Source organism: Perissodus microlepis, chromosome 5, assembly GCF_051167445.1.
Source record: "Perissodus microlepis isolate ML-2025 ecotype Zambia chromosome 5, ASM5116744v1, whole genome shotgun sequence".
Lineage (NCBI taxonomy): Eukaryota > Metazoa > Chordata > Actinopteri > Cichliformes > Cichlidae > Perissodus > Perissodus microlepis.
In genome coordinates, this window is record NC_140465.1 from 30,083,819 (window position 1) to 30,109,887 (window position 26,069).

General features: G+C 37.1%; 1 protein-coding gene across 1 annotated transcript; it reads left to right on the plus strand.

The window, feature by feature from the left end:
* The first annotated feature begins 773 nt into the window (after positions 1-773).
* On the plus strand, positions 774-25,860 carry igfn1.1 (immunoglobulin like and fibronectin type III domain containing 1, tandem duplicate 1). The gene is made up of 25 exons (XM_084929281.1): positions 774-944; positions 4,188-4,273; positions 5,409-5,444; positions 10,368-10,487; positions 11,258-11,400; positions 11,515-11,614; positions 11,754-11,798; positions 13,008-13,041; positions 13,130-13,313; positions 13,466-13,579; positions 13,669-13,837; positions 14,101-14,373; positions 14,692-15,633; positions 18,261-18,385; positions 20,072-20,213; positions 20,848-21,141; positions 21,244-21,540; positions 22,238-22,417; positions 22,525-22,653; positions 22,742-23,050; positions 23,475-23,560; positions 23,659-23,851; positions 23,943-24,239; positions 24,697-25,023; positions 25,269-25,860. Exons 2-25 carry the CDS (start codon positions 4,225-4,227, stop codon positions 25,271-25,273), a joined length of 4,593 nt encoding a protein of 1,530 aa, XP_084785407.1. The 5' UTR covers positions 774-944; positions 4,188-4,224; the 3' UTR covers positions 25,274-25,860.
* The last annotated feature ends 209 nt before the right edge of the window (positions 25,861-26,069 follow it).

A 26,069-nucleotide genomic window follows, 5' to 3' on the forward strand; every position in this document is an offset into this window, starting at 1 on the left:
TAAAATAATACCACAACTCTAAACATGACATTCAGTCTGCAATATCCTAGTGTGTATTAAAAGACATGATACAAAAGCATTTATAGCTGCAGCCTTTAAACTTGGCCTAAATAGGATAGAAAAAAAACAACAACACATTAATGGCAAACCTGTTGTTAGATATTACATGATGATGCTTATCAACTCTAATGTGCCAATCTGCTATGAAGATTTTGAAAACAACCTTCTTTGGATATCATACTTTACCCATTTAAGATGATCATGAATACGTATTTCTACTCCAGTTGCCACATCAATATTAGCCATTTAGCTACTCCCTATTTTGTTAATAAAAGTTGACAGGGTGATAATTATTATGTCCCAGCAGTCAAGAATGGATTGCTTCTGATGAATGCCAAAGTTAGGTTATGAAGTTATAATGCACTGGATGACAGGACATCATCTCTGCACTGAAAATGTGTAGTTTTGTTTAATGTTTTGCAACGTCCCTTTCCAGGTGATATTTGGGTTTAGTTTATAATTAAATTGTGTTGAATGGTATGACGATTAATTTTTTGTCCATCATTTTATATGCTGGTTGTATAAACACACATTTTAGAAAGAGACAGAAAGAGAGGGAAAGATTCAGGTTTCAAAACAAAAAGAGAAACTGGATTAACAAAAAAAAATTCTTTAATAGGTGTTCAACCTGCTGCCACCCCCCCACCCCTTCACATTACCTCCCTACTTCACCACCCACTCAACCTCCAATGTCTTTGGGGTCACGACTAATACAAAAAAGCCTAAACAGCTTTTGGCAGTCACTGGGTCCGGGCAGTAGAGGAGCATTGAGCTCAGACTTGCACACTGCTGGAAGGATCTATTACACTGAAAAAATTAGGAGAAGGCACAGTGTGACCAGACTGCTGTCTGAAAGGGAAGAGTGCTAAGAGGACTGAGAGCAGGTAGGTGGCCCTCAAAAATGAAGGCTGGATAAGTAAATGTAGAAATGAATTGCAAAAGCCTATCCTCTGTAAGTCTGCAGCTGGGAGCGCAATCTGCATAAATACAATGTCTACCATCACTGTTTATATCAGAAAGATGTCAGTACTTTGTAAACAGGTGCTTAAGGTTGCAATAAAAAAGCTAATGTGTAAATGCATGAGACATGAAGAGATGTTTCTATTTTCCTATCCAAAGACTGAGCTTGAAGCTTAAAAGTGCATATAAGTCACAAATGTGGTATCTGATTTCAGTTTCTAAAATTACAGTGCATGCAAGGTTTGCTATCATATTAATAATTCAGATATACATTAAAACTTACAGGACATGATTTAATTACAAAGAGGACAGAATTGATGTTGCTGCATGAAATCACTTAAGCAAGGCATGTAGGCTTCTCAGTTTGAATTTCATAGCTTTAAATCTGGGAAGCTCATCATAGCAGTATGGTCAGAGCTGTGAGGTTGTTGCGTGATGACTAAGTTTAGAAGGAGGTATCAAATCAATATGTGACCTAAGATTCAAGAAGCTGCATAGAGGGAGTGGGTTGTATTTTGGCAGAGAACTGGATTTCTTTTTACATTAAATGAATTCACAGGGCTACAGTTCACAATGTACAAATCCTCCTAACACTGAGCACATACGGTGCATCTCTCTTGCATTTAAAGATTGAAAAAACAAAGCAAAATGCTGTATTCAGTCCAGTTAGTAGCTTAAATAGACAAAGACCAGCAGACTCATTACAACATACACATTACATGTAGGCTAAGTATTTCTTACATGTTTTGAATAGCATTTATCAACCGAACATATAAACAAATCCACTGGGAGGCTCAAATAGTACCATTAACACTTGGACACTAAAAGACATGTCATCAGACTCAGTTTTGTGTTAGAAAGTGACTTCAGCTGTGCATCTTGTGCACTCAGCTGCAATCAGTGATGTGTAGAAAAGTGCAGTGAGGGACATTTGAGAAGCTACCAGATGCCATTTCCAGAATATGTAGTCAGCGGTGCAGTCATCTGCAGTAGGTGTCACATGCGCTCCTACGTATTGGGTGCAGTCTAGTTGTCTGCTGTTTCTCAAGTTTCTCAAGAGTCTTCTTTACAAATTTCTATATGTTTGAGACTCCATTTCATGTTGGTAACATAGAAAGAGATCATTTCAGTATTGTAAGCAAAAGAAATACATAGATTTCATTACATAATAAAAAAACAGTCATAAATATATCAGTGCTATTTTTTCCACTTTTAATTAAAATGAAGAACATAATAATGAATAAGTACATTAGTGAAGTATACAGGAAAACATATGAGGCAACAACAACCAATACTTTTCTGTAGCAGTGGCCCAGCATTTCAGATAGTCCATCTCTAATTTCAGCCGTGGTGGCTTGTTATCTTGCCTGCAGTGACAGCCAGCCTGCCTACATACTGGTTATATGTAATGATTTTTTGAAGCGTGTTTTTTTTTTTTTTTTTTTTTTTTTAAGTAACAACATTTAATGAAATGCAGCCTGCAGCACAAATCCGTGAATCTCTGGGACAGTGACTAAGACAGATTTATTCTGGAATGCATTGATAATAAAAACATGTCTAGAATATTCCCTCCCCCACAAGTCAAAATGTAAAAAAAACAGATGCAAGCCGCAGCAAAACAGTAAATGATAAGAGCTAGCACAGTAACAACTATTCAGTGGAAGAGAAGATGAGAGCGTTGCCTTTTGCAAGATGTCTCCTTTTGCGTGCTGTTTTCCCTTTACCATATGTGTTGTTCATTCTCAAGACAGACCAAGTGCCAAGATCACTGCTGGAGCCCAGAACCTTTTTAACATATGCTAGAGCATGTGCACAACTATAAATAAAACAGTTATTTGTGGAGATGTTAATGTGGAGACTATTTGACATCCAAATTGTCCAATATATATATATATATATATATATATAAAAATACATTTCAGCATTAATTTCAATATTTATTACTCATTCCTAGCTACTTGAATGAGTGCATGGGCACAGATTAGCTGAGTGTGGACATGTCAGTCTCTCAAAAGATCATTTCAATAGATCACCCATATCCACCACACACCAGCTTTCAATTCACCCAGCCTAACAACCTTCAAATGATTAGAGGAGTTCATAAAGGTTCAAGCACACATGCTTTCTGAATGCCTGAATTTCTGTAAGACCAACATTGAACAAGCAGGATAACAAAGCAAGCATAAATTTAAGAATTACATGAGCAACACTTCAAAGTCATGAGCATTTTGGTTATGGCTGTTTCTTCATTAGTAGAGTGTGACACAGGAACTAAAACGTGTTTTAAACACTATAAACTGTTCAAACACATCCTGAACCAGGGGTAACATATATACAAACACATATATATATATATATATACATATATATGTGAACAAGACTTACCTCTTCACATCAACGTTATCTTCTAAAAATCCATGTTGAGCTACAAAGTAATGACAATAATATTATTTACGCATAAGTAACCACACCCACTGTAAATCTCTGTCCAATGAGGAAGTTAAGACGTGTTAACATGACTCTTTGGTTCAAATTTTACAAGAACAAAAAATAGTAATGGCATAAATCCATATGCATGACCTTTTATAACTGTGACGAATGCTAATTTGTCAAGTGTTGTGTTGCACCTGATGTTCTAAAAAAAAACCAACCCCAAAACAACAAAGAAACTTAACTTTTGAGCATCTGAAACAATATTTCAGTCAAGATGGAAAAACAATTTTCCTTTATAGCTTCATCTCTTCAGCTTTCAAACACTTACGCAGCTAAAAAAAAAGGTGATTTGACACGGTGGTACACATGCACAAGTTTCAATCTAATTCCAAATCTTCTCCATGTTTATATGAGGTTTCATTGAGCACCTCGGTTAATTAACAAATGTATGCAAAGGAATCCTGAGACACAGAATAATCCCATGTTAAGTCTGACATTCACTGTAAATGACGTTGTGCCACTGGAAAAGTAATTAGAGCAGTCTGCTTCAAAAGCACTACATTACTCTATGAAAACTTTTAAATGGCGTCTGCTTACATTTTCAAAAATAAAACAATCCCAAAATTAAAAGACTAACACCTCAAACTCTGACACAAATGTCTTATATCAGGGATTTGATTTGAGCCACACTTGTACAGTACATTTTAGATTTCCTATTCTGTCTTTTAATGCAGAGCCTTCTGAATCAGCAGAGCTCAAGAGAAAACCAAGATGTCGAAGAAGTCAAAGGTGACCGATCAGACTGCCACTGGGCAGGCGGGTAAGTAAAGAAGCCAGTCAACGGTTGGTATTGCAGCCTTGTCACCCTGTACGTTCTATTATTGCAGTGACACACAAGAACAGGATCCTTCTCACAGACAGCAATCAACTAAACTTTATTAAAACTAAAGAGCTGTGTGACACTGCATTCAAGAATAATTAAGACAAGAAAGCAACAGGTAAAAATGACATGCCAAATGGTACTTAAAGAATAAAATTACAATAAAATGTGTAATATGAAGGCCATCACCAACAACTTAAAAAGAAGATAAACAATACAGCTGCTTATTTTCTTCAGTGGAAGAAGTTGATACAAGATCCCTGCAAGATATCGAGATTTTGTGTGGCAATGAGAAAACAGATGCTATTTTTCTTCTTTTTTTTCTGCCTAAGAAGAGAAGCCATTTTTCGGTCACTAGCTTCTCCACTTGAATGAAGATATCGATCAAAGAAATGATCAGCGGCATCACTGACAACACAAGAGAAGATGCAAACAAGCTCTCATCATGTTTAAAAAAGATTTTTTCATGACCAAAGACAAAGAATACTCAGGATTCATCTGAGAAGCAATGCTGGCAATGCAACCATTGGGGACATGGAAGATCAAAACAAGATCATCGAAGATTAATTCAACACACACTTGAAGCTGCCACAAATAAAGAGGGAGCTGAAAATGAAATTGTGTCTCTGTTTGATAGAAGACAAAATGAAGGCTTATCTGAAATCATCTTTCCACAAATTGCTTTTCTATTTATACATAATTTCTCTCAAGCACTGCACAGGAAACATCCTGAGATGTCTACCATGAGAAAATGCGTAAGAAAGTGTGAAGCTATGTCTAATCATCAGTTGTACAGTACAGCATTTACATGCTTGCTGTAACAACACATTGCTAACCTCTGTCTTATTTTTTGTCTGCAACTAATAATTTGATGTGCAATGTGTCTCTAAATATTCGGGTCTGCTCAAGTCTGTCTGTTTGCGCTTTCGATTCCTGGGTATATACTGTATATTGTGGTGTTTTATGTCTATTATATGTTATAATCCTGTCGAAGTTCCAACCCAACATGGTGCTTTTGTCAGGATTAATATTTACCTGTCCTGTTCCCTCTCCCACTTTCACATTGCGTGTTAAGTCGGCGGTTCTGAGGGAGTTCACCCAGACGACAAAGGTATGCGAGCGAAAGACAAAAAACAAAACAAAAAAATCGAATTACCTGAACGATTCATCTTTGTAAATGCATGATTCCATGATGGGTGAGTTGCATGTATGATATGATCTTCATCATTCATTGAAAGGTGTCATCCAGAATGGATGATATGACTTTCAGTGTCACAACAGATGCATTTCATTGTGACATTTTCAAACCCCTCATATGAATAGTGTCTGCAGGCTGTTGCTAGAGGGCACTGCGGTTGATTGCCATCTGTTGACTGTAGCTTGTAATTTCAAGAAAAAAATGCCACTTTTAAAGATGTATTCAAATGCAAAGTAACCTTGTACAATATGCTGGCACAGTTCAGTCTAAATAAGTGAACTTGCTCTACAGGAATGGCATAATGTCTCCTAAAATCTATCTAATGCAACTTGCCACCCTGTCACATTAGATAGATTTTTGCACTTTCTAAGGACCCTTAAAAAGTGCAAATTTCATCAAGCTTTAACATAATTACATTGTAATTATTTTTAAACTGCAAATGGCGTGCATTTGGTATAAGTAGAAAGATTACCAGTAAATTATATCTGAGTACTTTCCTTTAATTTGGACCATTCTGTACCCTCTTAAATATTTTGACCTTTGTATTCCTGCTCAACTGCGAAATGTCAAGGTAACCAGCTAAAATGACAATTCTCAGTATCATTTAATGTCTTATACACGACAGACAAAAGCATTGGGTAAAAACCTTCAATCTACCTTTGAATTTAAGAGTTTTAATCCCATTGCTAGAGGAATATAAAATCATGCACCTGCAGTCCACCTTTACAAAGAGTGGAAGAGAAAGACCTACTGTAATACTGTATGGCACAACACTGTAACAAAAGAGTTCATGAAATTTCTTCAGCTCTGCTATAGACCATGTAAAGATGTAGATTTACAAACCTCCTCTGGTGTTAACTTCAGCACAAAAACTGTGCAACAGGAGACTGACGGCATGGTTTCCTATGGCCAAGTAGCTCCAATAGGTGTAAATATGTAAGTGGCCTGGGACTTTTGGGCCTATAATGTATTATATCATTACTCGGTCTAAGGTATAAAATAAATAAATAAAAATAAAACTCATATTTTACCGCAAATCTCACAATTTATACACTGCGACTAGTGCAATGGCGTTTAGTGGCCTGTTCTACTCAGCAGACCTGACCAACTCTGACCCTGACTTTTAAGAAACTTTGCGGTACCAAAACAGCTAACAGCTAACAGCTAAGTTTTACATCGATAAGCACAATGAGTAACTTATTCTGCTGCAGAATTTAGTGATGTTTTAGTGATGTCGTGGTGATGTCATGTAATATAGTATAAATGCAACCCTACTAACAACACCAATTTTACACTAAATTAAATCCAATTTTCAAAGTGTACTCAGTTGTACTACAATCATACTCACTCAATCTTCCTATAACCTCTAGTATGACATCTTAATTAATCCAATAATAGCACAACAAATCCTTTCTCATAGTTGCATTTAAAGTTGCACATATTTATTTGTACTTATTTTGCATGTGAAACCAGACATTAATGACTCAGTCTTCAGATCAGAGGTGTGAGAATTGGCCTGTCAAATCGGCCCGCTGGACAGCTTTAGAAAATATGAAGCAGGCCAACATTTGTGGGCCTTTAACTGTATTTTTATATGTTTTACAGCTTTTCCTGATGATAAAGACCTCCCCCACAGCCAGTCATGCTACACCAAAGTAGTTAAATAATAAATAAACAATTACATTTCAAAATAGTTTTCAGTAAAAAGAAACACTGAGATGTGCTATTGAAATTGCACTTCTTTATCTTATTTTAAGATATCTAAGAGATTAAATGTGTAGTTAAACATCTTTAAACGTCTCTACCCTGCAAATTAAACAAAAATAAACCAAAATGTTTTTTCATCAGAGCTTTTTCACAAGATAAAACGTATGCAAACCCATTTTCCTGTGAGACACAGGGGGATTTAACAATAAATTAACAAATAATTTGGAGGATTAGAGAGCATTTTCCAGGGTTTTTATTAGTTGAGGTTTTAAAAAAATAAACATAAACAAAAAACGCACTATAGAGTTTAACTACAGTAGGACAGTATCAAATAAAAACAGTTCAGCACTACTTATCTACAAATGAAAAAGAAAATACATTATTCAGTCCTGTCAGTCTAATCTGACGAAAAGGTTGAAACTGTACTGTTGAGAACACAAACATCTGACAAAAATAAGAACAAACTGGAGAGTGAGCAGGTTTTGACAGTCTACCTGAATAGACTCATTATTCATTCATATCATTCATTCTTTTGTACAGTTGTTTGCTGAGGAAAGCAAAGTGTATAAAACGTCATTCAAATAACAAGAGCCTTATGAGACACAAAGACACAAAAAGGGAAAAATATTCATTTAAAAAAAGAGAAAAAAGAAACAAGGTAAAAGGAGAAAGACATTAACAAGATAAATGCATTATCCTCCTGCATTCATTTGCAGGGTGTAAGTGTGCAGGGTATAACTACTTAAGTAGATTTTGTTTAAAAAAAAATGAAGTGGAATCTCTTTTATGAGTTTGTTTGCCAGCTTTTAAGAAAACACTGAGGGACAAAGACTCTAAGAACAGATGGTACAGTAATTATCATTATTACTAATTCATTCCAAAAAGAGGTTCATTGCAAGTGATGAAGATGCAAAAAACACACAAAAGTAAAATTTCTTCTGTCGCATCTGTGTTTGGTAGACAACTCAAACAAAACAGGGACACTTCCACTGCGACGGTAGTGCAAATTTTCAGTGACAGCAATCATTTAAGTTAAAAAAAAAACAAGATATCAGGGATGTGATGTTGAGAAAAGTAATGTAAGACAACTCAGATATAATATACAGTGGAACCCCGACTTACGAATACCCCATTTAACGAAAAATTCAAGTTACAAAGGAACTTAACAGCAATATTTCTGCCCGTGTTACGGCAAAATGCCCGCGTAACGAAATCCGCTGGCTCTGTTTGGCTGAGCCCAGAATGCCTACAATGCCCACAATGCCTTCCCAATCATGTGACAACCCCCTTGGCTTTCGTACTTGCACTTCACTGTTCCACTTGAATGATGTATTGTCGTTGCAGTTAGCAATTAGCCTATAGCCTATCTTTCACTCAAAAGGCGCGATGGGTGCTTCGACTTACAAAAGACCCTGTTTTTAATCAAGAACATAAGTCTTGTTCAATCTACTTCAGAATGACAGAACTGAATTAAACCTTTTCGTACCACATTTATGCTAATTATTTTTAAATGTTATCTGCAAATTGACCTATGATATCAATGCTTGGCTTTCATGTCATTCTAATCAAGCTGATCAACATTTTCATGCACACATGTTGTTTTTATTGTTGCATCATCCTAAAAATTCCACAGTGTGAACATCCAGCTTGCTAACAGCAGCAACACCAGTGTAACGTTATCACCACCATGCAGCATACAAACCATGTATACTATTCAGTAACTCCTGCGGCAAGCAATTTAACTTATTTAATTTAACTAACTAATTTAACAGTGTGCTTCAGACTGCAAAATGCTGGGTGGAGCATTCTGCTCTCACAATCTTTAATAAAAATATAAATATTTTGTAGCTAATATTCTGCCTATTGCAGGTCTTTCATGCAAGGTGAAAATAATTAAAGACCAGGGATCCCTGAGCCAGCTTTATCCTTGTGAACAGCAATCAGTGATGAAGTCTTCGATATTGCTGAGGGTTAGTTCATATGAATACTCTAATAGTACAGCACATGGATGTAGATCCATGTCTGATTCTGTTGACACATACTTTAAAATACAGAATGCATGAGCAACCTCGACCTTTTTGTTCAGTTTTATCTTTTCTGGTACTCACAAATTTAGAATAAACTGTGCTGAGAATAATACAACTAAAGCTGTAAGTGTTTTAGTAAATTACAAATGTGTTTTTTAAGAGTATGTATGCAATAAATTGAAATAGACTGAGAAGAAAAAACTCTTAATCACAAGCATAACCTATTCCACATGACCAAAGTGCTGATTTTATGCTAAAAGACTGATTTTATTATTATAATAGCACCAACTATGATCTTACTGGGTTTGAGACTCACACAAATATTTGTCTGAGACTCAAGCCCATAAATATGGCACATGCTAATATCACTAAACACTACACAATCACTACTACAACTACTTCAAATGCCCATAGGTTTGTTAAATTGTTATAGGCAACTCTGTCTTCTTTCACAAAGTTACTTAAAAAACCTAATTAAATATCTCAGTTATACATTCATTGTAAGTAACGGTTTATGATTGTTCACCTTTCTCTATGTAAGTGGCTTTTATCCTACTTAAACAGCACTAGGAATTGGATAAACTGTGGGAGCAAGTTCAACAAACCTTCAGCAATATCAAACTATCCCAGCTGATAGCTGACATATTTCATTCCCAAATAAGCTGACTGTTAAAGTATTATTCCTTCACTTAGAATAAGCACTTGCAGTTTGTAAAGAAAATAATGGTAGATAATCTTATAAAATGCAGCTTTTCTTAGCCATTTTGTCATGCAGCAGTTGAAATTTGAGCGTGTATTGTGGCATTTTAACATCAGAATATGCACTCTCTTCACACATACTTGATTCATATGTCAGAATGTGACTGTGTTTGCAATTGACCCTGACCTCTTTCCTTTTTTCTGGTCTGGGTTTTTAATTTCTTTAAATGTGCTGGTTATTTTTTCGATCAAAATATGACTTTTTTTTAGACTTATAGAGTTGCTTTTTTAACATTTTAAGTGATCTATTATCCTCAGTCTGGATCACACAAATTTGTATATGTCTGGTCTGCTTTGAAATATTAGGGTTGCCTAATTGCCTAATATGCCTTGATTTGGTTAGGCATCAGGAAGAAGTCAAAAGTGCCTGGTGTCATGATAACACAGTTTATGGAGGAGCTTCCAGAGGGGATGACAACTCCAGATTTCACCCGCAAACCGATTGCTCTAACTATTCAAGAGGGTAAGTCTCATGTCATGTCTCAAATGCTTCACAATGCAATACAAAAAAATGTGCTGCACACTGACCTACACCTTAAACCTACACAAGTATTACTGAGAAATACTGGGAAGTCCTAATTGTTCTGGTGATGTAATTAAACTGAAGTCACTAACAAAAGTATCTATTAAACAGATGACAAAGATAAATTCCAGTGAGTGAAACTTTTTAGATGCATGTGATCATGTTTGTGATCAGGTTTTTGAGAAGCTCTTAATCCAGTTTTGAAGAAAAGGGGTACTGCGTGTTCTTATCTGGGTTACTGAATGCTATTGACCACTGCGGTTTTATGTACTGGGAGGGTTTTGTTTTTTTTAGTTGAATAAAAACACATGACATACTACACTATGTCACTGTCAGTAACTACAAGATGCCCAGGACCTGTGGTTGCAAAACAAGACCAAATCATCATCCCTACACCACCATGCTTGCCAGTTTGTATGAGGCGTTTATGCTGAAATGCCTTGTTTGGATTTTGCCAGACATGGTGTTGTGCATTATGGCCAAACATCACCTGTAATATTGGGTTGAAATAAATATCATAAAAATGAAGAAAACTAGGAAAAGCCTCAAACCTATCATTTCTGCATACTCAGTGGCAGTGGCAACAGAAATCATTTTAGAATTTCTTAATTTAATGTATTAACATGTTCTGTAACATTTGTATCTGGAACATTTCCATTTATTAAGTTATTTTTTCAATACTAAACAATCTTCAACTTTTTCTATTATAGGTAAATTTGCATTCTTTAAAGCCATAATAGTAGGAACCCCAACCCCTACTGTGACATGGAGTAGAGCAAATGGAGAAATACTTTTTCATCCTTCTGTGTGCCTACAAAAATATGATGAGGCAACCCACGAACACACCATTGAGGTAAGCTCCACAATAGCACTTTCAAGGTACAAGTGATTGTGAGCTGAAATAAATAACAACACTTAATATGCAGTCAAACATAATAAAAATGACATCAGCTCTGTGCTTCATTAGTTCCCTAAAGTTTCTCCAGAAGATGCTGACACCTACAAGTGTTTTGCAACAAATGAATATGGAAGGGCTGTTTGCACTGTTGTTTTAAATGTTATTGAAGGTAAGACTTTTATTCTCTGAAATACTGTCTCTTTCAGATGTGTTAAAGCTGAATTACATATCTTCATGAGCAACTGGTATCTTTATGATGAATTAAAAACAAAACTAATAAATAAATAACTATGTTTTACTGTTCACAGTTGGATTTTCCAAGACCAAAGAACTCCAAAAGGCACAAGTCGAAGGTAAGAGCTCATAAACACTTGGTGTTGTATGACCTTGAAATGTTTTCTTAGAAGCATTTAGTGCTTCCTTCACTAAATGGTTCTTCCTGTTAAAAGGGAGTTTTTTTTCTTCCCACTGTCGCCAAAGTGCTTGCTCAATAGAGCAGGGGTAGGCAACTCCAGGGCTCAAGTGCCAGTGTCCTGGAGGTTTTAGATGTGTCCATGATCCATCACAGCTGATTTAAAGGGCTAAATGACTCCTCAGCATTTCTTGAAGTTCTCCAGAGGTCTGGTAATGAACTAATCATTTGATTCAGGTGTGTTAACCCAGGGTGGGATCTAAAACCTGCAGGACACCGGCACTCGAGGCCTGGAGTTGCCTACCCCTGCAATAGAGGGTCATATGATTGTTGGGTTTTTCTCTGTATGTATTATTGTAGGGCAGGGGTCCTGCAGGTTTTAGATCTCACCCTGGGTCAACACACCTGAATCAAATGATTCGTTTATTACCAGGCCTCTCGAGAACTTCAAGACAGAGGAGGTAATTAAGCAATTTGAATCAGCTGTGTTGGATCAAGGACACATCTAAAACCTGCAGGCACTCGAGGTCTGGAGTTGCCCACCCCTGTTGTAGGGTGTACCTTACTATATAAAGGGCCTTGAGGCAACTGTTGTTGTGATTTGGCACTGTATAAATAAAATTGAATTGAATTGGTTGTTATCAGGCCAGGACAAGTTATGCATTACAGCGCTTCTGAAACATTTTCTAGAAAATAAGCAAACTGCATTACAACCAAACTATAAATGTAATTCAGAAAACATCTATTAGATTTTACAGAAGACATTTAGGGAACTTGGCAAGATAAGTTAAATGGATATTGATGGGCTTTCTTTAAATCTACCACTATTTAGTATAGAGTGGTTCACTTTTTCTCCTACACAATTTGCCCATTAATTTTAATTGCAAGCTGACATTTTACTTAGTGATTTGAATTATTTGGAAAAATCTGTCTGTCACATCAGCACAGTTTCACTGTGCACTGCCACTTAAGACATCAGTGACTCTTTTTCTGAAAATATTAACCTCAGCCCCCAGACGCTTGCCATTATGAAGCTATGCTGTGGTTTAGTTACTAGAGCCTCCTCTGGTCAGAGCCTCCCACATTTATGATATTTCTATATTGACTGACAGATTTGTTTTTTAAGTTTGTTTTTTTTATGGTTCCTCAGATATAGTTGACTTCAGAAAGACACTAAAAAAACGGTGAGCTTTTTTATAGCTTGTGAACTATTCTTACTTTTTGTATTCTTTACAGCTGTGAATTCTAACTTAATGGTGCTTGTCAATACAGTAATCCAGATGGAACACGTGAGCAGAAGCCAATGGAGTCAGAGGAGAAGGTCTGGGAAATTCTGCTCAGTGCAGACAAGAAAGACTATGAGCGTATCTGTGCTGACTATGGTATCACAAACTTCCGTGGCATGCTAAAGAAACTTAATGAAATGAAAAAAGAACGAGAAGAGGAGGTCGCAGAGGTACAGAACTCTGGCATTGTTTTATTTAATCAAAAGCCTCTCCAACAAAACTGCTTTTATTCAGAGAGGCCTATTTTGTTTTCTTTAAATTTGCTGTATTGTATACTGTCGCTTGACTATTTTTTATAATTTTTGATATATCTCTGCCATAGTTTGTCACACATATCAGCAGTTTAAAGCCTATTGAGGTCAAAGATGATGATTATGCAACAATTGAGTTGGATATGGACCTCAAGGATCCCACCAGTAAAATGTACCTGTACAAGGTAAGAAATTAACTGCTCATTACGTTTTGTCTTGCTTCTTTCTTTTTAAACGTATTATCAAAATGTTAATACATCTTTAAATTCTGCAGGATGGTGTCATGGTTCCATTTTCCAAAGATGAGGCTGATGAGCAGAAACATAGTTTGAAACAAGTTGGCAAAAAATACATATTCAAAATCAAAAAACTAGGAGTAGAAGATGCTGGACTCTACTCAGTGGATGTTGAGGGTGTCAATGTGTTCTCCACTGATTTTAAAGGTCTGTCTTTAATCCAGGGATTAAGATTAGATAAGGTTTAGGTCTATTCAGCTTCTTTTATTGTTACTTATACAATTGTTAACCATAAATCGTGTTTTTCCATTTGATTGAAATGTACTTATAGCTTAAATTAATGTAACTCATTAAGTTCAGGCAGCTCTGATGAAAGAGTTCTTGAACAGGGTAAGCAGTTTAGATAATGGATTGAGTGCTGTTAAATACATTTTTCTCTGATTCTTTTGTGTCTTTTTAAAACCTTTCAGTAACTCCAGTCGAATTTGCTGTCAAAATACAAGAAGTCAAGGCAGAAGAACGAGAGGACGCCCTCTTTCAATGTGTCCTATCTGCACCCATGAACGAGATCAAATGGTATGGTAAAAGTGCTCTGCTGTCAAATAGTGAAAAACATGAAATTACTATATCTGAGGATAAGCTCATCCACAAATTGATTGTGCGGGACTGCATGCCTTTGGATGCCGGTATCTATGCTGCTGTGGCAGGAATAAAATCTTGCAACGCTTGGCTTATAGTTGAAGGTGAGAATTATGTACACACACACACACATATGTATATATATATCTATATAGATAGATATATCTATATATAGATATAGATAGATAGATATATCTAGATATATCTATCTATATATAGATATAGATAGATAGATATATCTAGATATATCTATATCTATCTATACATAGATATATCTATCTATCTATCTATCTATATATAGATATATCTATCTATCTAATTTAAAAAAAAAATCACAAAATTCACATTAAAAAATGTAATATTCCAAAAAATTTTCCAAAACCAGCTGCAAGTTACAAATATATCTGATATGTTTTTCATAGCTGACAAAGATCCTGCAAGTAAGGGCAAAAAGGTGGCTCGGAAAACCACCATGGCTGGAGGTAGCAACGAAGAGGAGCTGTTGAAAATAGCAAAGGAGCAGCAAGAAAAATATCAGAAAGAATTGGAAGAAAAACTGGAACTTGCAAAGAAAGCCCAAGCCGAGAAAGAAGCCGCTGGAGCAGCAGCCCAAGAGGATGAAGAAGCAGCTAAAAAGGCAGCTGCTGAAGCCAAAGCTAAAGCTAAGGCTGCTGCAAGAGCTAAAAGGGCAGCAGCTGGTAAAGACGGAGCTCCGAGGAAAAGTACGAAAAAAGGAGCCGCTGCTGGAAGTGGCGCGGCCTCTGCTGATGGAACTGTTGGTGCCGAGGGTGCTGCTGGTGTTGGTGGGGCTGCCGGTGCTGGTGGTGCTGCTGGAACTGTTGGTGCCGGGGGTGCTGCTGGTGTTGGTGGGGCTGCCGGTGCTGGTGGTGCTGATGGAACTGTTGGTGCCGGGGGTGCTGCTGGTGTTGGCGGTGCAGCTGGTGCTGGCGGGACAGGTGGTCCTGGTGGTGCTGCTGCAGTTGCAGGTGCTGGTGGTACCAGTGGTATTGGTGCAGGGGGTGCAGGAAGTGCAGGGGGTGCAGGCACTGGAGTTGATGGTGGTGCCAGTGCTGGTGGACAAGAAGGTGGACATGGAGCTGCAGCCATTGGAAAAGGTGGAGCTCAAGGTGCAGCTGGAGTAGGAGTCGGTGGCGGTGAAGGAGAAGATGAATATGATTCATTTGAAGATTCTGATGAAGAATTTGAGGGGGAGTGGGGAGAAGAAGGATGTGTAGGAGGAGGAGGAGAGGAAGGAGAAGGAGGAGAGGGAGGAGAAGGGGGTATAGGAGGAGAGGGGGGAGGTAAAGGAGGAAAACGCAGAAAACGTGTGAGAGCTGGTCCTCTGGTTCCAGATACAGTAATAGGTAAGTTGTTAATACTGTACTGCACTACACACAGAATTATATAATAAAAAAAAGAGTTGACCATTTTTATTCTCTTTCAATTTATTTAATTTGTATTGTATTACACAACTTTTCATTTACACTGTTAATATTACTAGCAGTCTATTCTGTATAAAAGTGCTATAAAAATAATTAGAAATATAAATGATGAGGAAACCACAAATCAACGTGGAGACTTGTGGTTTCCTCTGAAAAAGAAAAACGCTGAAAAAAGGTAAATGTGGCATTTGAAGAACCTTTTATTGGTAAGCAACGTAAAGGCTGCATGCTGTAGTTTACTGACAAATAAGTCATTGGGAATGAAAATCGCTATCATTACACCTGTAGGGAATTCTAAATACTTCAGTTTAGATGCAGGTGCGTAAGCAGTAGCTGATATCTTACAAAGTTTTTCAGTACTCTGCTATGTCAACTGCAAAATTAAGCCCCACGAAGTGGATTAAAAATAATAATAATAATAACAAATTCCAGAAGTGTCTTGTTAAACCTCAGTAAGTAAGAGAACACTGGGATGTTAAACAAACTAAAGGGTTAAGTTTACTGCTTCTTGACAATCCAACATTCAAATATAATGTCATTTAATGAGTAATCTGTAAGTGTAACCATGTATTTACAGGTCACATGGTTTTCAGTCCAGAAACAATGAAAACCTCTAGCTAATAAATTAGAAAAAAAACTGTTGTATATTATGCCTGCTTTTCTTTGTTTTTGTGTCTTGTCTTGAAAACTAGCATATATGTTTTTTTACATTTTAAACTCTCTTTTAAAGCTTTCACATATATGGAAAGTCATCTGTATTTGTGTTTTATGTGTATTGTGCTTTCATGTTTGTTTTTATGCTGTATAAATGTCATGTTTGAATCATTTGAGGTCTTCTATTAGTAGGCAAATAGGAAAGATTATTAAAACCCAAACAACTCCACATATCTAATCATGAACTGCCCACTTTTTGAAGCACTAGAAAATTTAAAAAGGATCAGCACTTTTATCACATGTATTACTGCTTTTGGTTATTTCATCTATTTATTTTTCACATATACCAAGAAATACTATCCAAGTTAGAGATCACCTTTTCCACCACTCTGTTGTACCGATTGCTGTTTGTTTTTATTATCTATGTAAATATTTGTTATTATTACTGACTTTATCAATGTTATTTGTAAGGCTTAACCAACAGCAAATGAGAAATACTGGACTGATGGTATTTATGGTGATGTCCCTTAAACTTGAAAAGCAAAAAACTGAGAAGCAAGAGATACCAATGGTGATAATGGCACTGGACCATCAGCAGGCAGTGATGAATCTCCTGAAAATGGTGAGGGTGCAGATGATGATGAGCCAGCAGCAGCTGGCAAACGTTCAGGCAGTGCACAGCAAGGCTGACTGTTTGACGAGACACTTGGTGGTAAGATTACAGGTGCTATATTAACTGCTGCATGGGAAGCAATCTCACTGGAAGTCATATGATGAGCTGATGACATTTCCAGTGGCTTGGGACTTAATAGTAGTGTGTGATCATTAAGAAGAAGAGCAGATTTAATGTCTAATTGGACATTACCTCCTACAATGATTACAGGTCAGGACAAGTGGATTTAACTTTGAGCATGCATTTATTTAGGAAACATCAATTAAATTTGATACACTAATGGTTTTTAGCTTAATTGTCCCAGAATTGTTAAAACTACTTCACATATTTTTTAGGTAACAGAACACCATTACTTATATAATTTTAATTTTATTTTTTTGACCTACAAGTGGATTAGCTGCCAACAATTTGTTTATTTGCGTCTACATGTGTCTTTGTATGTATTTGAAGGTTGGGTGTGGTGTGTGTATGTGATTTTTATGCATCTGTGCTTTGTGTGCTTTCTGTGTTAACAATCTTGCCTTTCATTTTAAAAGTTAATTCAGGATGAATCAGTGCTTTGGAGTCATTTATTTTTTTTAACTGGTCACTTAAATACTTTGTGCAGTTGCACTCTTACATAACTGGAAGATGGAAGACAACTTGGGCAGACCTTGGAGGATGACTATGTACTAAACCAGATTCATGGGTGTGGTTTTTTTTTTTCCATATTTCACTTGATGCTGAATTTATGCCAGCAAAAATGACATACTCCTTCACTGACCAAGAAGGCGAATCCCAAGTGGGACATCTTAATAGTAAATCTTTCTTTTTTCCAAGACTAATTAAGTGAACAGAGACAAATGGACGACTCTGTGAAGACATTCCTGAGCTGTGCCAAGAGTTGGCTTGAGCTGACGAAGACCAATGCCATGCGAGACAAGCTACAAATTAAAAGAAATAAAAAGATCTTCATCAAGTCATTTTTTTCCCCAAAAAACCCACTCTTATTGCATCATTTACCAACTTGGATTAAACAGCTACTACAAATCTGAAATTTCTGTCATAAAAACTTATTTTTCATAAGTAAAAAATAAAATAGGTAAGTATGTCCACAATTGCATTCCTGCATACATGAATGGAAATCTTCAAATCACTAAAACTGTAAATGTACAATTACAAAAATGAAATAAAAGATAAACTGTATTTGCAATTACTAACTTAATGTTTGATAAATCTTCAGACCCAGGAGTTCACTTTCATGCTGGGCTTTCTGACTGCAAAGCCATTATTGGAGAAGCGGCAGAGCTGGAGTGTAAAGTGAGCAGTGAAGACTGTGTGGGAGTCTGGTACAAAGATGGAGAAGAGGTAAGCTCATGGTCTTAAATCTGTTCATGTTGCATTTAGACTTTATCTGCATGGGCTTCCTCTGGGTACTCTGGCTTCACCCCACTATCTAAAGACATTGTATTTCGGCCATGGATGACAGGCAGATATTATTATAGAACAAAGCGCTATATCAGGGGTCTCAAACTCGAGTCCCACAACACTGTATATTGACATGAAGAAATATAATGCAATTTGACCCTTGAAGTTACTTTTTTGTTAGGATTTGTTTGTTGCTGAGTGCAATGTTAAAATAGTCTCTCCAAAAAGTTAATTCTGTTCATCTGGACGTAGCGTTTTGTGGGAGAAACGTTTCGTCACTCATCCAAGTGACTTCTTCAGTCTCAGCTTACTGCAGGTTTCCCCAATCTTATAAACAGTACATTTGCATAATGACTGAAACCAGCCCACTGAAGGAACAGTGGGCTGGGAGGTCAATTCCTTAATCTTAATTATGCAAATTCTCATGACCATTGACCAACAACCACTGACCAAAACCCACTGATCAAAGACCACTGATCAATGGCCATGAGTACCATTCACAGAGAGTTGGGGAATGGCTGCAATCACAGCATTGTAAGATGGCGAAAGATGTACCCTTAGGCCCCCTCCTCGATTCAGAGATGGTCTTTCCCTTTTCACGTAAATGGCCTCCTTGACTCCACGCTCAAACCAGCGTTCCTCCCTGTCCAAGATGTGTACATCCTCATCCTTGAAAGAGTGGAGCAGTTGAGACACATTTTTTCTAAACACCGGGTCTCTGTGGCTTTTAAACACTTTTAAACACGCTGCGCCAAAAACGGGTCCACCCCAAGGATCGGGTCCCCCGACACAAACAGAGTAACATAGTGTACGCTGTTAAGTGCCAGGAGGATTGCCAGGATTTATACATCGGGGAAACCAAACAACCTCTGGCGAAGCGGATGGCACAACACAGAAGAGCTACCTCGTCAGGCCAGGACTCTGCAGTCTATTCACACCTACAGGCCAGTGGACACTCTTTCAAGAATGAGGATGTACACATCTTGGACAGGGAGGAGCGCTGGTTTGAGGGTGGAGTCAAGGAGGCCATTTACGTGAAAAGGGAAAGACCATCTCTGAATCGAGGAGGGGGCCTAAGGGTACATCTTTCGCCATCTTAAAATGCTGTGATTGCAGCCATTCCCCAACTCTCTGTGAATGGTACTCATGGCCATTGATCAGTGGTCTTTGGTCAGTGGTTGTTGATCAATGGTCATGAGAATTTGCATAATTAAGATTAAGGAACTGACCTCCCAGCCCATTGTTCCTTCAGTGGGCTGGTTTCAGTCATTATGCAAATGTATGTTTATAAGATTGGGGAAACCTGCAGTCAGCTGAGACTGAAGAAGTCACTTGGATGAGTGACGAAACATTTCTCCCACAAAATGCTACGTCCAGATGAACAGAATCAACTTTTTGGAGATTTACTTTCCTGGATGATTGAGAATGCATCGAAATGTTAAAATAGGTTCTTTAAAAAGCACAACATGATTTAATATGAGCAATATGAGCAGACAGTACAAACATGTTGAGGGATTGCCTGTGTTAGTTCAGTGAAAGTTATTTTTTAAAGAAAACAATTTTCACTATCAGTCAAAACCTAATTTGTACACTTATGTCTGCATTTTTATTTTGTTATTATTCCAGATTAAATCATCTGAGGGGTTAACTATTTCAAAGGATGGAACATTTCACAGACTGAAAATTCATAAAGTCACAGAAGAATTTGCAGGGAAATATAAATTTGAAGCAGACGGGCGTAAGACAGAGGCTGAGATTGCTGTTGAAGGTAAAAACATTAGTATTGCAATAGCTATTTTCTTGCTCACAAGGTTTGCATCATTCATTAAGCAGTGTGTTTAGTTCATGATGAAAAATAATTTTTAAGAGCAGTGCAAAATAAGTTTATTTATTGTACATACAGTAACTACAAAGCATAGGACGATCTGATATCCTCGTGTTGGTGTTGTTCCCTCGTCATCATAAATAATGCTGTTCCAGGTTCAACATTGCAAGTGACCAATCACCTTCTCCTGACGTCATCCGCGACCTCGAAAAAAGCAAACGCCTTCAAAAAATCTACTTCACTTGCGAGAAGAGAAACCGCCTCTGTAAGGGCAATATGTATAATGCTTACCGTTTATTAAAGAAAAGTATCCTGAAATGCAAAGAATTCAAGTTCCTGGATGGGCGGACAGAAGCGGTTTCTCTTCTCGCAAGTGAAGTAGATTTTTTTAAAGCAGTATTTTTCAAAGACACAAAAGAGGGATGTCACAACATTGTCATTGGTCACTTGCAATGTTGACCCTGGAACAACATTTATTATGATGATGTGGGAACAACACCGACACGAGGATATCAGATCATCCACAAAGCATAACAGTGCTTGAAATATGTTTTTGTTTTTTTATGACTCATTCTAGATCCACCACGATTTAATGCTGAAGATCTGGAAGCATTCAAAACTCCTGTCACTGTGAAAAAAGGACACAAAGCTACGTTCAACTTGGCTTTTATTGGACGGGAACCTATAAAAATTCAGTGGTACCGTGAGGGTGAAGAGCTTTCGGAGGAGGCAAACATCAAGATAGAGCATTCAGAGGGGTCTAGCCGTCTACTGCTATTGAAGCTTCAGCGTAAAGATAGTGGTGAAATCAAATTTAAACTCAAAAATGAGTTTGGCACTATGGAGGCTCTCAGCCAACTTGTTGTACTGGGTGTGTGTATAGAGCTTTTGCATAAGATACTGGATTTAATACACTTAAAAATCTTGGTTCTGCACAGATGAATATTCTGTATGGTACTTTCTCTTCAAACAGATAAACCTACTCCTCCAATGGGACCTTTAGAGATTGTTGAAGCCTCCTCCTCTGCAGTTGAATTCAAGTGGAGACCCCCAAAAGACAGTGGTGGCTGCAAGATATTAAACTATATCCTTGAACGACAACAAGTCGGCCGTAACACCTGGAAGAAGTTGGGGCCAATTGGTCCTGAGGCCAAGTACAGGGACACGGATGTAGACCATGGCCGAAGGTATTGCTATCGCCTCAGAGTGGAGACTGAAATGGGCATCAGTGAACTGATGGAAACAGAGGACATTCAAGCTGGTACAAAAGGTGAACTAAGATAACAATTATTTAAATGCCATCTTCTCAAAATACCACTGTATTAATGATCTGGTCATCAACATCCAAAAGGCAAATCTTACAGGTAAAAAAAGAAAACCTTTTATTGAAAAACTCAGGTACTTGTTTTTTGTGTTTTTCCTCCTGTGCTTCACCATAAAATTGACTTTCCTCAATTTTCACAAATTGAAAATGGGAATGGTCTGCAGACAGCTGCGAGATAGGACATTCACTGTTTATTTTATTTTAAATAAACTATGCAAACTTACTTCTATGACAATAAATTGAACAACCTTATTTTCATTTTCACATATACATTTTTTTTCTATTCAAATCTTTGTTGAATTAGGAAAAAAAAACTGACAACTAAAAGTCAGGCAGAAGCTTTCATTAACAATGTAATAAATCTAGCTGTGTACATTTCAAGAAAATGAATGGAAACATTTTGCTGTGCTAATTTCTCATGTGGCAAGACTTCTAATTTAAGGTAGCTAAATAACTGAAGAGAATGCAAAGAATATATTTTAATTCCAACTGACCACTATGGGTTCTAATGAAATAAAGTTATTGTTCAGCTTTTGTGTCATTCTCAGAGTTCCTCAAAAGTAGACAACCTTTTTTTAATGAACCTTTAGACAAAAAAAATATAAATGAAAAACATACTAATCCCACTCTTTTCTGTATACAGCATACCCTGGACCTCCATCAGCACCCAAGGTTGTCAGTGCCTTCAAAGACTGTATCACTCTCTCCTGGTCTCCCCCTGCTGATACTGGAGGAACCAGTATTCTGGGATACAACCTTGAAAAACGCAAGAAGGGCAGCAACTTATGGGGCCCTGTCAATCCACCCAATGAGATGATTAGAGGTTTCTTATTCACAGCCAGTTTCTGTTTGTTTATGTTAGAATAACTTGACAGCACAACAGTGATGTCCTAATGATTTATTGCTGCAATTCAAATTTTTCCCTTACAGGGAAGCAATTTGCTGTGAAAGATGTAGTTGAGGGCATGGAGTATGAATTCCGTGTGTCTGCGATCAATAACTCTGGAGCCGGTGAATTCAGCTCCCCTTCAGAATTCGTGTTTGCCAGAGACCCTAAAAGTAGGTGGAAACTGATACGGTTGGCATTTTTAGACTATATTTAGCTTTGTGTAAAAAATAATGTTTGTCTTTGAATCATATTTTACAGAACCTCCTGGTAAAGTCAGTGACTTCAAAGTGACAGATTCCACTTACACAACCATGTCCTTGTCTTGGACAAAACCCAAGGACATTGAGGGGGTTGAAGATGAAGCAAAGGGATATTTTGTGGAGATCAGGCTTGCAGAAAACACAGAGTGGGATCGCTGTAATTTGAATGCAATAACCATGACGTCTTATACAGTAAAAGGCATGAAGTCAATGGCTATGTACTGGGTAAGAGTCATTGCTATCAATGAAGGAGGCCATGGAGAGCCACAGGAACTGGATAACTACCATATCTCTATGCCTCCTCCTGGTGAGAAAATTTCCAAATGTTATATTTAATGTCATGATTACAAAGCAACATAATAATGATAAATTCAGTAATTATTCTTTGTTTTGTTTCCACTAAGCAATGCTTGACTCAAGTTAAGTATATAGTTTCAATTACTTGTAATTACCAGAATTTTGCATACTTCAGAAATCTAATAACCAGCATAAAAGGTACAACCACAATATTTGGCAATACATACCAGATTAAAATCTGAGGTAGTTTCCTTGAGCATCAATGCATCCAGTGTCTCCACTGCTCATGGTACATTTGAATTGCTCCATGTATAAATATCTTCTTCTGTGCCAAATTATTACCACCAAAGCCTACTTGCGAGATTTGTCTTCCTGTAACTTTCACCCAATATTAAATTTTGTTCTGACAAACTTTCATCCTGCCGTTTACATAGTGAGGCCCCGATTCACTGATGCCAAAATTAAGAGTTTTATGGTGGTGAGAGCAGGAAATTCAGCACGATTCAACATTAACTTTGAGGTAATAACTTGATTACTATATTTGTGACAACAGACATATAGGGATCTTATTTTATCTTCTTACAAACTAAGAAAATTACATCTTTGTATTCTTTCTAGGCCTCTCCTTGGCCAGATGTAATCTGGCTAAAAGATGGCGTGCCAGTGTCTAAAAAAGTGACCATCAGTAATGCAGAGGGTACATCCCAGATTCTCATTCCTTCTGCTGAGCGCTCAGATACTGGAGTCTATACAATCATTGTCAAGAACATTGTTGGGCAAGAAACAATCAGCATTGAAATTAGAGTCACAGGTGTGTTTGGTATAATCTTGTATTTATTGTAAAACTTCCATTTCATATGCTGTGGACAAAAGAAAAAACTAAACTTTCTTTTTAACTCCAGATGAGCCCAAGCCTCCAGGTCCTGTGGAGTTAGATGAAAATGTGCATGGTACTGTGACTATTTCATGGACAGCATCTCCAGATGAGAAACGTGATGACAGGCTGCACTACATGGTGACCAAGCGTGATTCAAGCAAAAGAACATGGAACACCATTGCAGATCGAATCTTCAACAACAGATTCACAGCATGTAACATAATGCCAGGACGAGAATACCAGTTCAGAGTCTATGCAAAGAACGACATGGGCTCCTCCAAACCCTCTGAATCGCCCAAGTGGCTGATTCCTGCCAAAAAAGGTATGCACATGGTTATGCTTGTCCTTTTGGAAGACATGTTAGTTTGAAGAGTACAGCTTTAAGAAAATCTAGTATTAAATATTAACAACTAAATGACTCTTTAGCTACAAAATAAAGTTTAACTGTCTGTGACCCTATCTATTTTACTTAACTTGCGCTGACACTGATGTTATAAGGCCATGTATATATATAATGTGGACAATGGGTATGCATTGTTGTATTTATCTGTATTTGTTTTTATGACTTATCCACTGATATTTGAAACTTTAGAGTTTTAACCTTGTTTCCCTTTTGCTTTGCTGTATGATTATGACAAACTCTAGTACACGAACAGGACTAGTATCTCCTTTCATTTTCTAATAATTCTGTTGTAGCGACATCATCAAGACAGTATTGACACATTTTCTAATGTTAGATGAATACAATTAGAATGCATTGCATGTTTCCTTTCTTCCAGAAAAGTTCACTGTGAAAATGCCAGAATCAAAGACGTGCAATCTGCTGTGTCCTCCCAAGTTCATTGTCCCACTGAAAACCCACACAGCTCCTGAAGGGTATGAATGCTATATGACTTGTGCTATAAAAGGGGATCCAACACCTCATGTCACATGGCTCCGCGACAGTGTCAGTCTGAATACAAACACTAACTACCTAATCTCCAACACCTGTGGAGTATGCTCTCTGCTCATATTGAGGGTTGGCGCGAAAGACACCGGGGAGTACAAGGTTGTTGCAGAAAACTCTTTGGGAAGGGCAGAGTCTGCAACTAAACTCACAGTCAGAGGTAAGCCTTTCAAAGAGACATTTTATGCCTTTCCTCATTTGCTGTCATAATGAGTGTATATATATATATATATATGTATCAGTATATCAGATGTATATACTAGTATGATGTAAATCATCTCATGTTTTAAATAATAAAGGAAAAATAATTCCTGTGGGCAAAACGCTCACTTCAGGCTGCTCTCACCAGTTTCGAACAGGTTCTTTCCAGAATGTGTTTATTTTTGCTTTACCTTTTCTTCACAGAATAATTGGACACACCGAAGATGGCAGACTTCCTTTATAATGCCAGCATAAATCAAGCTCATGATAATGCCACATTGTTTGCAGTTAAGTGAGAACTGTCATGAATGAAACCTTTGTTGTTGTTTTTTAAATTATGCTAGTAATGCCTTCCTTATTTGATTCACAAATTCAAAAAAAACATCATCTAAAGTCAAAGTAACAATAAAGCCTTAGGCCTGCAAAAATTGCTTAAATAAAAGTTACCAACATGTGTCTATTTTGATTTCAAGGGTATAGCAGTAATGAAATAAAATACTGAAATATAACTGTGAAAACTATATACAGTTTTTATCTCTGCACAGCACTGATTGTTATTAGATTAGTTGCTATTAGTCTGAAGGTGATGAAACAACTTACTTGTGTCTTAACAGATTTTTAGATGCAAGGATCTTTGGCTTGTATAGTAGGTGTTTGTAGAAGACCCCAGAATAAAACTAAAATGAGAAAATATATGAACTGACAGGATATTTACATTATAATGACACTGCTGTCATAAAATGACATCAATATGAAAATTGTGTGAGCTTGATGTAAATAAACATTTCAAACAGCATCGTGACATGAATTTTTAATGTGACCTGCAAGTCACTTTGACCTGAAAATAATAATAAAAATGTACCGGACAGATTTTTGTTACTATAGACTATTGTGGCCCTGGGTCAAGCCTCAGCATAGAGGACAAGTATTGAAATTCATGTGTGTTGTTCACATTCATGAAACTTTCTGAATAATAACTTATGTCCAGTGTTTCTTATATTACAT

Bases quoted from the DNA above. Each gene is read 5' to 3' on its own strand.
- igfn1.1 (XM_084929281.1), top strand. From the start codon at position 4,225: ATGTCGAAGAAGTCAAAGGTGACCGATCAGACTGCCACTGGGCAGGCG. The intron at 13,042-13,129 runs GTGAGCTTTTTT...TTGTCAATACAG, and splicing joins AGAAAGACACTAAAAAAACG to TAATCCAGATGGAACACGTG. The intron at 21,142-21,243 runs GTGTGTGTATAG...CTCTTCAAACAG, and splicing joins CAGCCAACTTGTTGTACTGG to ATAAACCTACTCCTCCAATG.